Source organism: Symphalangus syndactylus, chromosome 1 (assembly GCF_028878055.3).
Source record: "Symphalangus syndactylus isolate Jambi chromosome 1, NHGRI_mSymSyn1-v2.1_pri, whole genome shotgun sequence".
NCBI lineage: Eukaryota > Metazoa > Chordata > Mammalia > Primates > Hylobatidae > Symphalangus > Symphalangus syndactylus.
In genome coordinates, this window is record NC_072423.2 from 104888312 (window position 1) to 104903617 (window position 15306).

At 39.4% G+C, this 15306-nt stretch overlaps 1 protein-coding gene across 7 annotated transcripts in view; it reads left to right on the forward strand.

Moving 5' to 3' along the window:
• The window catches only part of ERC2 (ELKS/RAB6-interacting/CAST family member 2), a 980330-nt gene that overhangs the window by 456821 nt on the left and 508203 nt on the right, over positions 1-15306 (forward strand). For all 7 annotated transcript variants that reach the window (XM_063645317.1, XM_063645323.1, XM_063645319.1 and 4 more), the window contains 2 exons: positions 4207-4344; positions 12653-12793. In XM_063645317.1, coding sequence (XP_063501387.1) covers positions 4207-4344; positions 12653-12793 — 279 coding nt within the window. The remainder of the gene's footprint in view (positions 1-4206; positions 4345-12652; positions 12794-15306) is intronic.

The window sequence follows — 15306 nt, forward strand, 5'->3', positions numbered from 1 at the left end:
AGGTTACCTTTGGCTGCAGCATGGAGACCAAATGGAAAGAGGAGCAGATGTGGAGTCAAGGAGGCTGTGGCTGTTAGTCAATGGCCCCTTTTGTGCTGAGGACTACACTTGTGTGAAATTCACAACAAAGCTCCCCTGCTGAACATTGGCCCATCTCAGGCTTTGCAAGCCCAGAGTTAAGGACCCCATTAATTATTGGGCAGAGCTTCAGAAGTCAGCTAAAGCCATTAGGATTAGGGTTGTCAAGTGACCTCCAAGGTCTGAGCTCTCCTCCTCTCTTACCCCCTTTCCAGGTTTCTGCCCCAGAAGGTGCAGCTATTGCTTCATCAGTACTGGCTCCTTCTGAATCTTCCCAGCCATGACCAGAAGGCAGCTCAGGTCAAAGGCAAGGGGAGGGTTTCTCTCTAGCTCCCTTGTGCTCAGGTCTATCTCATACTTTGTTGTCTGTGTTGCTAAGGTGGTGTCCATTTCTGCAAAATGAAATTTCTCAAAAAAACCCTTCACTTTCCACCCCCAAGGCTTCGCATCCTAACCCTTGTTTTCAATTCGCTTATTTTCCAATTCTTGCTATTTGAACCTTGCACAACCTCACCCTTTGAAGAAAAAGGTTCCCAACATTTTTCATATAAATGTCATAACAATTTGTGAACATGAGAAAACTATGCAGTACTTTTTTAAAAGGTACAGAATTTTATATTCTCTCTAGTCTTTTAAGTTTAAATTTTAAGAATTCAGTCATCTTTGGAGTATGAAAGGATTATTTTCTCCTGCAGAGTCCTTTTAAAAAGCAAAAACTTATTGTTCCAAACTCACTTAAAGAACCATTCTGATATTTTGTAGTTGGTTTTAAAATATCTTTTTATTCTGTTTACACTCAATGAAAACACACTGGCAGATGCAGAAAAGCATGAAGAGGAGAAGTAAAATCATTAGTCATCCCATTGCCAAATAAAACATTTTAGTAAATTCCTTATATACATTTTTGTTCTATGCAATAATTTTTTCTTTTTACAAAATTAATGCCATACTATTTTACATTCTGCTTTTTAAAGATTCTACTAGTTTCATTTAGTTAGCAATGCTATGCAAACGGGATTTTAAATACTTGCATAATAGGCCATGGTTTAAATATACCAATATCCTGTTACTGGGTATATACCCAGTGGAATATAAAGCATTCTACCATAAAGACACATGTATATGAATGTTCGTTGTAGCACTATTCATAATAGCAAAACCATGGAATCAACCTAAATGCCCATTAATGACAGACTGGATAAAGAAAATGTGGTACATATACACCATGGAATATTATGTAGCCATAAAAAAGAATGAGATCATGTCTTGTGTGGGAACATGGATGGAGCTGAAGGCTATTATCCTTATCAAACTAACGCAGAAACAGAAAACCAAATACCACATGTTCTCACTCATAAGTGGGAGCTAAATGATAAGAACTTACGAACACAAAGAAGGAACAACAGATACTGGGGTCCACTTGAGTGGGGAGGGTTGGAGGGGGGAGAGAAACAGAAAAGATAACTATTGGGTACTGGGCCTAATGCCTGGGCAATGTAATGTTATGTACAACAAACCCCCTTGACACGTGTTTATTTATGTAACAAACCTTCTCATGTACTCCCAAACCTAAAATTAAAAAAAAAAAATTTAGATCCCATTAAAAAAATAAATAAATATACCAACAATCTGTAACTGCTGGCAACTTGGACAATTTAGTATTAAGTAGGCATTTGTGTTATTTATTAAATTATTATTTACTCATGTGTATAGTATTTATTATTTTATATATAAATATAAACCAAAAATGGCCCATAATTTTACCAGCTGGATAACCCTGATTGACACTTTAAAATAATAAAACCCACATGGTTAGAAAATTCAAGCAGAAATCTACACAACTGTACAAAGATGAAAACCAGAAACTCCTTCTTCCTTCTGCCTCCTAGACCTTACCCTACAAAGGTTAAAATTTCTTGTGATTTTTTTCCAGATATATCTATTTATAAGTGTTTCAAATTTTATGCAAGAGATTATATGCTACACACTGTTCTGTACCTTATTTTTTTCTCTTAAGAGTCATTCTTGGTGATCTTTTTGTAGCATTTCTTTAAGTGGTGCATCCCTAGCTCAATAAATGCATCTTTAATTCCAGCTCTGTTAGTCAGTCATGCCTGCAGTATAATTGGCTCTTCTGCTGGGTTCTTAGATGTGAGATAAACAGATCGCATGTCTCCAGTCTCCACCATCCCTATTTCTCTAGCTCTTAACCCCTACCTGCATGCCAGTAGGACCCTGCTCCTCAGTCTCCCTAGTCTTTCTGGTTATTTGAGGAGGCCCCAGGGATTGTGACATAAGTGCACAGCCACTTTTCCTTTGGCCTCTATTTCTCGTGCCCAAAATCCTTTGAAATTGCTGCCTACTACTGCCCCAAGGCTGATGTCCTCATCTTATGCCCAGGGCACTGTCTCCCAGGGTGGGCCAGTGGGTATAATCAGTTTACTCAGAACCACTGTGGATTTGTGTACACATGTGTACACAAATGTATCCATGGGTGTATTAAAAGTAATCACATACACTGTCTCCAAGGGTCAGTCCTCTCAGCTGCTGGCTTCCACATAACCAGTATCATTCTGACATATAACCATCCATATTCTTACTCATGTGTATTTTTGTGTGAACATTTGTCTGGAAGGGAGGAAGCCTTTGTTTTGACTGGAGGTGATTATGCCTTCTGAATTGTACTTCTGAATTGCTGTGTTTTCCACAGAGTGGCAATGAATTTTCACAGTGGCAGCTGGATGGGAACACATTACATTTTGATGAAGGAAAAGAATAATTATTTGACCTACAACCTGAGTTTCTAAGCTGTCTATCTCAAGGCAGAAGAAAAAAAAATGAATGAAGGAAAGATCGAACGAAGGATGGAAGGAGGCTGGAAGAAAGAAAGAAAAAATTTCATCTTTGTTAGGCCACAAAGTTTACGGGTTTCCATTGTAGCCATTGAAAAAATTAGCCAAGACCATGTCCTCCAGATTGAAGGTCAGCAGAGCCATTGTCTTTGCATCCAGAGCTATTTTTGAGGCTGCTACTGCTGCCACCTCCATTGTCATTGTAATCATCTCCTCCTCCTCATTACTACTGGGATTACTATTATTATTTGGATTACCATTCTAGATACATGCTAAGAGAATCAAGTAATCAAAAAATTTCTTTGAGTGTACATTGTGAAACATACTTTTGGAATGATTCCCTGAGAAAGCTGGGTGCAGAATGCAAATATTTTGAATGGACTTATCTTAGAGTTGTACTGCTTTTTTTCCTTGTCATTTTAAAACCCTTAATACGAATAAACTGTTTGTATAGTGGGGCTTTTTTAAATCCTTAGATAAGAAATACATGGTTTGAAAGCAGAGAATAAAAACATGAATGATAATGTCCTCAATGCCCAGGAGAAAGTCCTTGCTGCTGCTCCTGGACAGGCATTATAATCGGCTATTTGGCGTGTTTATTTCAGGCTGCAGATAGTGGATAAAAGTGGCTGGTTGGTTGCCAGCACATGACTTAGTTGCCAAATGGAGTGTTTAGTACTTGCTACATTTGACTTATATCACAAGTTCTTCCCATTAACAGTCTGCTGGTGATAACCTACTTGGCTTTTCATGTGGTTACTTTGAAACAGCCACTTGACAACATTTGGCATATCACGAACTTTAATACTGAAATAAAGAAGTGAGTGAATGGCTACATGGGATCTGCCATATACTGATATGGTGCTTGCTGCAGAATGAGCTCTCCAGTAAATGTCCGTTTAATCAATGAATTAATCTTGCATAGTATTTCCCTGGTTCAGTGTACCAAGTTCAAGCCTATCGACTTGAGACCTAAAAGGCTGGTAAAAGCGATAGAAATACAAAGAAATAATAGTGCTTACATATGTGTCAGGAGGCGTTACCTTTGTATGGAGGGAGATACTCTGCTCCTCTGTATCACCATTTAAATACAGACTTGAACTAAATGGAGAAATGAAGATTTCGTCACAATGGCCTTGAGTCTAAGTCAAAGCTACTGACAATTTCTATCATTTCAGGTCTTTTTCTTTCTTTTTTTATTAATAGAGCCACTTCAGGAATTTTGGCCCAGGATATGTAATCAAATATGCATCAAAATATTGATTTTTATTTTTAGATTGAAAACTTGCAAGAACAACTTAGGGATAAAGACAAGCAACTGACCAACCTGAAAGACAGAGTGAAGTCCTTGCAGACGGATTCCAGTAATACAGATACTGCACTGGCAACGCTAGAGGAAGCTCTGTCAGAGAAGGTGAGCGTGCACTCAAAAACTGGGGAATCATGATATGGGGAAACAGAGTTGGGGAAAGTTGATCCAAATGCATTTAAATGTGCCTGCTTTTCTTCTTTTGCTAACACTACCTTCAGTCCCAGCTGGTCCTTGTTCTTCCCACACAAGCCCTCTTCAGTGGACTTGGCACACTCCAGTCAGGGGCATTTTCTGAAATGCACATCTGATTACATCACTCTTGGCTCTCCTTAAAAACCTTCACTAGCTTGCCATTGCTCTTATGATGACATAAATTGAAATCCTCTACCTGGCCCCCAGGGTCCCTTCTCCCATCTGATCTGGCAAGCCCCCACTCTGTGTGCCTGCTCCCTCCCTCGTTCTTTCTTTCATTTCCAGCCTCATCCCCCATTTCTCTTTTTCCAGGTTCTCTGTTCCCTAGTTATGTGGGGCTTCTAGATTTTCAAGTGTACCATACTCCTTCCTGCCTTAAATGCTATTCCCCAGCTGAGGATATTCCTCACTTTCTGCTAATTTAATTCCTCCTCTTCTGAGAGGTCAGCTTCATGAGAAGTTGTATTGTGCAGTAGTCAAGAATGTGGACTTTGGAGCTAGACGGCCTTGGATCAAATCCTAGGTCTGATACTTTCTACTTTGGACAAATTACTTAACCTCTCAGTTTCTTCATTTGTAAAAGAGGGTAATAATAGTAGCCACCTCAGTGGAGTATGTTGAGGAGAAAATGCATGAAAATATGGAATGTGTTCAGAACAGTAGATGTAATGTTATCACTATTATTATTATTTTATCATTTCCTTAGGGACATCTCCTAGGTATCCCCATTATGTCTCAGGAACACCATAAACTCCCCAGAGCTCATGTCACATTCTTAATTGTTCATTTATCTGTTTTTAATTTCTCTTTCCTGCTAGACTCCAAACCCAAGAAACATATGCTATGTGTGTGTTATCTTTCCATTCCCTGTGCCCAGCATAACCTGCATCAGGGATGCTCACTCAGTTTTGGATACTGGCGGAGTGAGCCCCCATCATGTTACAGGTCTCTTTTGAGCCTTGGGATGCAGCAGAGAAGAAAATGGGTGAAAATCCTGGCTCTAACGGAGTTTAGACTCTAGTGGAGGTGATGGGGAGATAGACAATAAATAAGTGACATACCTAGGATTTCAGAGGGTAATATTTTCTATAAAAGAAAAGAAGGCGGGGAGGGGTACAGGGAGTGCTGGAGTAGAATGGCCAGGTAGGAGCTTGCTGAGAAGGTGACATTTAAGGAAACACTTGAAGAAAGTGAGTGGTGAGCCAGGAGCCCTTGTGGAGGGAGAAAGCCCTGGCAGAGGGGAGAGCAAGTACAAGGGTGTGGGTGAGAGGAAGGGCAGCAGATTTCACAGGCCCTTGTGAGACAAGATTTTTAAAAATTGGCTTTTATGTTGAAGGGGATGGGATGCCATCCTGAGGGTTTCCTTCTGATTTACATTTCAGGGGATTAATTTGAATAAAAGAATGAATGAATGAATAAAATCCTTTAGGCAAACAGCTCATTCTGATGTTTACTTACCTTTAAAATGATTTCTAGTCCATTTCATTCTGACTAAATTAGTTCATTCATTCTCTGGGCACCTATTGTAGGTATCAGACCCTGGAGTTGAGTTGGCATATGCTCTCTCCTCTCCTCCAACACTTCCTGAATATCAAAAAGCCAGTGCAGGTAAAGTTCTCTAGGAATTCTCAGGAGGGACGGCTTGTTTGTTGGTTGGACATGGAATGTGCTGGCACAGTTTTTAGGCCCATGTTATTGGCATTATTTTCAAATTTAGCTTGAAACCAAGAAAAGAAATGTTAACTTTTTAAGTGTGGGAATAGATTTTATTATGTTCTTTTTCCTCATCTTTCTCATCATTTTTGATCCTGCATCACTTTGCAGGATTTGTCCACACATGCATGGGATGTTGTGGGGGTACTCCTCTGGGATGCCCTACTAGAGTAATAGCATTATCTCCTATATTCCCTCTTACAGTAGCCTATAAACTCTGGGGTAATGAAGTAATTGGAAGGAGACCTAGGGGCCAGTCCCACCTATGCCACTAATTAACTGGGGAGCCATTAATTAACTGGGTGAGCGTGGCAAATAATTGTCTCTCTCAGGGCCTCAAATTTCCCATTTGATGAATGGAGGAATTAGATTAAATGCCCATGGGTTTCCTAGGCCAGTGTATCCTAAAGAAGGCTTCTCTTCTGTTACTTCAGAATTACCAGGAAGTTCCTGTTGAAAGTCTCTATTGTTAGGCCCCATCTATACCTACCAAATCAGAACCTCATAGGGCCTGGGAATCTGAACTTTAGCAAGTTCCCCAAGTTATCGTGATGTAAACTCTAGTCTGAGAACCAAGGCTCTATGATAAAAACCTAGGAGCTCTAAAAAGATGGGTAAACATATTTTTGGAGTTAAATTAAAAAGTTATTAAAAAAGAAAAAAGAAAAAAAAAGGAAGCTACAAAAAGACCCATGACTCTAGGGCTAGTCTTCATGGTCCTATTAAAAATTGTAAGATTTAAATGTAAAACCCAGAACTATAAAAACTCTAGAAGAAAATCTAGGCAATACCCTTCAGAACATAGGCACAGGCAAAGATTTCATGATGAAAATGTCTAAAGCAATTGGAACAAAAGCAAAAATTGACAGATAGGATCTAATTAGACCAAAGAGCTTTTGCACAGTGAAAGAAACTATCATCAGAGCGAACAGACAACCTACAGAATGGGAGAAAAATTTTTGCAATCTATCCATCTGACAAAGGTCTAATTCCAGAATATGCAAGGAACTTAAACAAGTTTACAAGAAACAAACAAACAACCCCATTAAAAAGTGGTCAAAAGACATGAACAGACACTTCTCAAAAGAAGACATTTATGCAGCCAACACACAAGAAAAAGAGCTCAACATCACTGATCATTAGAGAAATGCAAATCAAAACCACAGTGAGATACCATCTCACGCCAGTCAGAATGACAATTATTAAAAAGTCAAGAAACAACAGATGCTGGCGAGGCTAGGGAGAAAAAGGAATGCTTTTACACTGTTGGTGGGAATCTAAATTAGTTCAACCATTGTGGAAGACAGTGCAGCAATTCCTCAAAGACCTAGAACAATCAATACCATTTGACTCAGCAATCCCATTACTAGGTATATACCCAAAGGAATATAAATCATTCTCTTATAAAGATACATGCATGCATATGTTCGTTGCAGTGCTATTCACAATAGCAAAGACATGGAACCAACCCAAATGTCCATCAATGATAGACTGAATAAAGAAAATGTGGTACATATATACCATGGAATACTATGCAGCCATGAAAAGGAATGAGATCATGTTATTTGCAGGGACATGGATGGAGCTGGATGCCATTAACGTCAGCAAACTAATGCAGGAACAGAAAACTAAACACTACCTGTTCTCACTTATAAGTGGGAGCTGAACAATGCAAACACATGGACACAGGGAAGGGAACAACACATACTAGGGCCTGTTGGGAGGGGTGGGGGGAGGGAGAGCATTAGGAAAAATAGCTAATGCATGCTGGGCTTAATACCTAGGTGATGGGTTGATAGGTGCAGCAAACCACCATTACACACTTTTACCTATGTAACAAACCTACACATCATGCACATGTATCCCAGGATGTAAATAAAATAAAATACAGCAAACAATTAAAATGAGGCTTTTGTAAGAAAAAGAATGTACATTTTGACATTGAGTTACCTTATTTGACATCATATTTAGTATGTATTTCCAAATTAATTTTGCTAAAAAAATCCATGGAGGAGAAACAGTTGCTGTTTAATAAAGTTATAAATCCTGTAACAATTTAAACTTTGAAAGATTATAACTTCAGGATTAAATTATAAGAATTATAAGGTTTTACTTGAAAGCTTATAAGACTATTTAATAAGATGACTTTTTTGGGGAAAGATAGTCTCCTTTCATCTTTTAATAATTTATTTCCAGAGCTCTCTGTACTAGTTTTATTTGTAAAATTGGAATGAGGGGATGTTTGTTCAAAAACTATTAATGCTTATGTGTTCATTTAGCATATTTGGGTTGTATGATATCACCCCATTTCTACCTCTTGACTTCTTTCTTAAAAGTCACAGAAGTAAACATATACCATATAATTTTTCATGTCATGAATTCTTGGCAGGATTTTTTATTTTTTTTCTGGACCCTATTAAGATTTGATTTATTCTAGCTTAAATCCCAAAGTAATTCCCAAATCTGAAACTACTCCCTTTATTTAAGTACTTCCTTTGAGGCTGAGCGGGTGTCTGGGAAGGAATCTGAGGTCTGTGGGAGTCTGGCCCCTTGAACTGTCTTTACCGCTTGATAGTTGCATCACCTGGGCAAGCCTTTTCTCTCAGGGTCTCAGTACCTCATCTTCAAAATACACATTTTTATTAGCTGACCTCTAAGTTTCATGCTGTCCTGGAACTCCCTTGACAATGAATTATTCAGTTTGCTGATCTGCAATCTCAGGCTCATGGCATCTGAATTGGACCACAGATGAGGAGTTGAGAACTTAGATGACTAGAAGGGCCAGGGAGGGAACAAAAATGAGGGATGTGGCTTTGCTGAAGTGTAGTAGGGAATACTGGTGGCTATGGTAAGCTGCAGGTCCCTGGTCTATTTCAAAACATTCAAGTTCAGATTTTTAAAAATTATGATGCTCAAGTCAAACAAAAGAGCTCTGTGTACCAGCTTTGTGAGCTATTTATTTCCAAACTCTGTTTGCATCTGTTTTTTAACTTTTCATAGCGATGAAGAATAAAAGCAAACATAGAGCAATGGATGTGGAGGGAATTTTTTTAAAGGTGCCAAAATCAGAATGCCTAGTGTGTTTGAAAAGCACAGATAAAACCGTTGGATAGGAACTGGCAAGGTTCTCTATCTTAGGACAAATAATAGAAGATTTATTTTAAGTATTCCAGTATGCATCAAACCTTTGTGTGTATCCAAATAATCTTATCATCCAGGAGGTTTCTTAAAATACAGTTTCCTGGGTCCTATTTCCTAGAGATTCTGATTCAGCTGCTCTGCTGTGGAGCCCAGGAACCTCTGATTTTTAAATATACCAAAGGGTTCTGATCCAAGTGGTCAGAAGGCTACAATTTGAGAAACACTAAATCTATGCTCTTCCATTTTAAGATGGGAAATGGGCTCAATGAGGTGAAATGACTTGCCCAGAAATAAAAATATTGACATGTACAGCATCATCCCCCATTTCTGGGCCTAGAGAGACATCGTTAATTAATCATAGCACATGCTAACTTCTCAACCCACCGCTCCTGGAAGCCATTTCCACCCTGTCTAAGCTGTCCTTCTGGAGACTTTGCTACCTCCTCTGGACTATCCCAAGGCCACGTAGCTCACAGGTGATAGAATAAGACTAAAACTCAAAGATCTTTTTGCTTTTGGCAACATCACAATCTTCTTTAAATGGAGTTTTGCTCACAAGTCCCATTTTTATCCACATTTAATTGCACGAATCCCTCTGTAACAAGGCATGCTGTGAAACAAAATGATTAATAAAAACTCATGGATTTTTAAGTACATTTAATTATTTGCTGTCTTTTGGCTGATGAAAAGAATCCATCAGGCAGTATTCACCATTTCCCCTGGATTATGGCATCCTAGGGAGTATGTTATTCCTTTTAATTTCCAGGAACTTATTCAACTATTAACAGAGTGCAAAGAATAATGCCTCTCCATGAGTTAAGATTGAATATGACTTGGTTCTAGGATTGACACACAGAAGCTCAAGAGACGGAACCCACTGTATTTATAAAGCTGGTCTCGCCAAGCCTTGCTGTAGCCACATAGCAGATAAGCAGTTGAGAAAGCCAGATAGTGGAGCTGGAGGCCACTGTAATTTAGTTCCCACCCTGTGATAAAGCACAAATAGATTAGACCTGTGCAGAGCCAGATGAGTGCACAAGGAATGCTTGCCAATGCAAATAAGACTAAAACAAGAACACATTGTTGGAATTTCTGCAAGTTAGTTGTTAATCAAGTACATCATGGCATATTAGGGCCTTTTAACACATGTTTTTGACATCTGGCCCTGCGCGGCTGACAGTTAAATTGGTTTTGTGATTGACGGAGAAATATTTTGTAGTATTGAATCATCAATAACACTTAAAGACATTATAGTGCTTGTTGATTTTTTTTGTCATCAATGCCCAGTCAATAGTACAAGTGCTTAGAGCAAATCGACCTACTTTCCAAACGATTCTGACACCTTCTGGCTGTTAACATGTCTGCTTAATTTTATTACCTTTGCTTTGAAGCCAAGATGATCCCTAATTGAGTTCTCCTTCCTTCCTTCAGCTCTTTTAATTGCTTGTTGTATGCCAGATGATTTGCCCAGCTGTGGGTCAAAAAGACTCATAGGATTTTAGTGCTGCCCTCTTGAAAGTGGGACTGGGAGGATGATCACGTAGTGAAACCATGTGAAGGCTGCTAAGTGGGAATAAATGCCACGTGATCCAGCCAGAGGGATTCCTGGGAAGGTTTCCAAATAGTGAGGTGACGGGTCCTTTTGGAGCTTTAGAAATGTCACTCCAACAGCCATGTAGTGGAAGGGATGGGATGGAGAGGTGGCTGGGTAATCGGTTGTAGCGTAGGCAAAAGGCAGCAAGGGCTCAGTTGCTGAAATCATTAAAAACCCTTGAGAGATTGACCATGTACTGTGGCCATTTCCTTCTCTTGTGGATCACATAGTCATCCACTCACCATTGTCACGTGTAGGTAAACTAGGTCTGGAATCAGGAAGAAACAAATATAGGCAATTAATAGATTCATTTGTTATATTTCTGCCGCCTCTGTTATAATAATATATTTCATTTAAAGTGTTTTTAAATAATTGGAAAACAGTAAAGGTACCTCCTTCGCCGAAAGCATTAGATACATAAATTATTGTCAGTGGGGTAGAACGGTTGCTTCCTCGGGGGATCTTAAATCACAGGCTAACTGTTCAAACTAACTTCCCTCTGCATTAAATACTATTTTACAGTTGTCTTATTTATCAGGCATTGTCTTGCACTATGCAATTATCAGAATATAAAAGATAGTATCAGGATCCTTGGCCACAGTTGTTGCACCAGTATTTTTTAACATGGCCATCCGAGAGGAAGTTTAGATATGTGATGGATAATTTCAAACTAATTTCAGAAATCTAACTCAGGCTTTACGCAGATGGAATTTTCGTGTGCGTGTGTGTGTGTGTGTGTGTGTGTGTGTGTGTGTTTAAGTTTCTTACTTTGATATCAGGCATTCCCTATTTTTGGAAAACAAGTCTACAAAGCAGTGTTTTCATTTCAGTGTGAAAGTCAAAGGCAGACCTCCTTGAATGGCTCCAGGTGTATGTTTGTGGCAGTGTGGTCTCATGGGTGTGGCTGACAGTCAGAGAGCCCGGGATGTGGGAAGCCTTCTGTTTATGACCTGGGCCACCTTGCTTCTCGGAGCTCTGGGTTTCCTCACCTCTACACTGTCCCCAAGAGCAGTGGATCTGCCCTTGTTCTTGGGATGAGGGCTGCTGAGGAGAGCACATCACAGTGCCTAGCAGGTAGTAAGCCCTCAATAAAATAAAGCTGCTGCTGAACTTTGTTCAAACTCGGCCAGTGTTTTGGATTCTCTACTGACTGTCAAGAAACCATTGAAAAAACACAGAAGTAAACATTCTGAGACACACTGGAAAATCACATACACAATGGACTGATTCTTTGTCTCAAGTTCTCACAATGAGTACCAGCTCTAAGTCCTGGAGGGTTTGGGTCCTGCCCCACTTCATTCCCATCTAGCCAGAGAACAGTCTTCAGAAACCAGTGAAGGCTCTGTGATGCCAAATGGAGAGGCTAAGCAAAGAGGGCGGAGCCAAGAGGCATGTTCTACTTCTTCCCCTTTCCTGTGCGAGGCTGTGGTAGGTCTGGAGTCTTGGTGTCTGAAGCTCCCTCTTCTAGAGCTGCTCTAGAAATTTGCTGGATACTACCATGAACCAAGAGCAGCCACAGAACTTGAACATTAAGTTCCTTTGCAACCCAGTGATACTAACTTTTATTAACAAGTCAAAAGCTGTTATTGGTTGTCCTTCCCAAGTGCTGTTATGCACAGCCTCCCCACGAATCCAATTTTGAGTTTCTTATGTGTGTTGATTCCTGTAGGGCATTTCTTAGATGTACTGCCTCTTATTTTCTTTTGCAATATGCTTTGGCATATACACTGATGGGTTCTCACCTCTTCTTTTTTGTTAATTACCTTACAGGAGAGAATAATTGAACGCTTGAAAGAACAGCGAGAAAGAGATGATCGGGAAAGACTAGAAGAGATAGAATCCTTCCGAAAAGAGAACAAAGACCTGAAAGAGAAGGTCAATGCTTTACAGGCGGAACTGACTGAGAAAGAGGTGAGTCTGGAAAAACAAATGAACCACATTGATAGTCCTCGTAAACCCATATTCAATGAAGCTGCAAGAGACTAGAGACTTAGTAGGAGGCACTGTATGAAGGCTTGGGGAATGTGGTAACCTTTCTTTTGTAAAGCTGCCTGAATTTAAAGGAATTTTTTTTTTGTAACTTCCTTCATCTGTGATGCCCTATGCCTATCTTCTCAGCTCTGCTAACCATATACAATGTAGCTCCTTGAAACTTTTCTTTAGGTCTTACCACATTTGCGTGGCTTAAAGGATTCTATATTTTTCACAGGCCCATGATCCCTTGCTTGAGATAACAACAGCAGTGATGATGATAATAATAATAGCTCTACTTTATTGGGTGTCTGCTCTGTACTATTCCTTGTGTCAAGTGCTTTACATTCGTCTGTACTTTTCAAAGGGACCACCCAATACTCTCAGATTAGGAGATGTGGTACCATGCTGGACCCCAAGGTAGAGCTTGAATGTGGCTGCTCTTCTGGCATATTATTTTTACATTATAGTAAATAATTTACAGCTGTATTTTTATACCATAGCAAACATGAATACAGAATATAAATGCCACCTGTGTTTTTAAAGTAAAATCTTATACGTTAAAGAAATTCTTGCTTGGGGGTTATGAAGAGGATACTTTGGGCTATTCCCCCATTCTTCAAGGGATCCCTGTAACCCTCTCAGTTTTCTTGGGGATAGTTTGGTGGAGAAGTATGAGAAGCAGGAATTACACATTATTTTATTTAATCCTCACAACTCTGAGATACGTGGAGATTGCCTGCAATTGGCCCCTTCACACTTACTTTTGTCTGCTGTAACTGTCCATCTTCTTTAGAGCTGTTACAGGCCTTTCACCCTGCTGGACGGTACCACAGCACAGTTGTCTATCTCCTAGCTCTGCAGTATTTCCTCACTCATGTGGTACTGATAATTCCACACAAACTACAGTCCTGAATAAATTAGGAATCTAAATGAAGAAGGAAAAGAATGGATGAGTAAGAGGAGTTTTGAGGAAACCCAGAAACAAAATCCATATTTCCTAAAATTTAAACCTACTTGTTTTTTAGAAAGGAGCTTATTTCTTTGTTATGAAAATAAAGAATGGAGTTCTCTTCCTAGCTTTCACTGCTGATTCTGAGTTGGAGGATCTGTGATGACTGTCGTTTGTATGCGACAGAAGATATGGAAGCTTTGACTTTGTTTATAGCATTCTTCACCGGTTGCAAGTGTTATTTGTCAGTTTGCATCTTAAAATCAATGTATATACTTCTAATGAAAAGAGATCTTGATGAAGTGGTGGAGCACAAGCTGTAAGTGAAAGTAGTTTTGTAAATAATGTCAACATTGTATGACTTTCAGATAGACATTTTGGTAAACATTTGTTGTTTCTGCATGATGTGCTTGGCACTGGGCTGGGTGTGTCAGTCAGGGTTCTGCAAGAAAAACAGAACCACGTTAAAACATTTTCTACAGATTAAGAACTTTATCATAAGGAATTGGCTTACACAGTTACAGAGGCTAGGCAAATTCAAAATTCACAGAACAGGCCATCAGCAAAAGCCGACTGGGCGGTCTTAGACAGAAGCTGATGCTGCAATCAATAGGTGGAATTTGTTCTTCTTCAGGGAAACCTGAATTCTGCTCATAGGCCTCTCAATTGATGGGATTAGGCCCACGCAGAATACTGAGGATAATCTCCTTTACTTAAAGTCAACTGATGGTAGATTTTAGTCATGTCTACAAAATGCCTTCTATTAGCAACTCCCAGATTAATAACTGGGGATTAGAGCCTAGCCAAGTTGACTAAAACTGGCCATTGCATCTGGCAATTTAAAATTTATAAAGGAAAACAATATGCAGTTGCCATCAGCAGGGAGCTTATAATTTAATTGGCATGATGATATGTCTTCACTATGACAAAGTGACTGGATTATAATATCCTTTGTTATTTCTGTGGGAATGATATGACAAAGGTCATTGAAATTGGAACTGTAGACCTGGGTTTGAGACCTGTATCTGCCTTTACTAGCTAAGTGACCTTTGACAAGATGCTCAGCTCTTGTGAGCCTCAGTTTCCTGATGTGAAGAATGAGAATGGCTCACCTGTTCCTCAGAGGGCTTTAGAAGCACCTTGCTGGATGCTGGTGACTTTTATCATCAAGGTCATTCCAGTGTCCATGAAGCAACCCAGTGTAAATTATTAGCCAACATCGTTTACAGAGAGACCATTGTGTCTTTAGTATCTTCTTAGGTGATGCGAATGAGTAAGAAGGAAATACATGGAGTCTGTTTTGGGGTAAAACCTGTACATTTGAGTCACATAGTTAGATATTGCTATTTCATATTTGATGACAAACATTGTTCTTTTAGGTTGCAAAGTTATGTTCAGTGATATATGCAAGTTATTTATTTCTGTAGTTTTTGGAATTCAAACTATATGTGGAACCTGTTGGTTTCTGGACATGATTAGTGACTGGAACAATTTAGGTAAC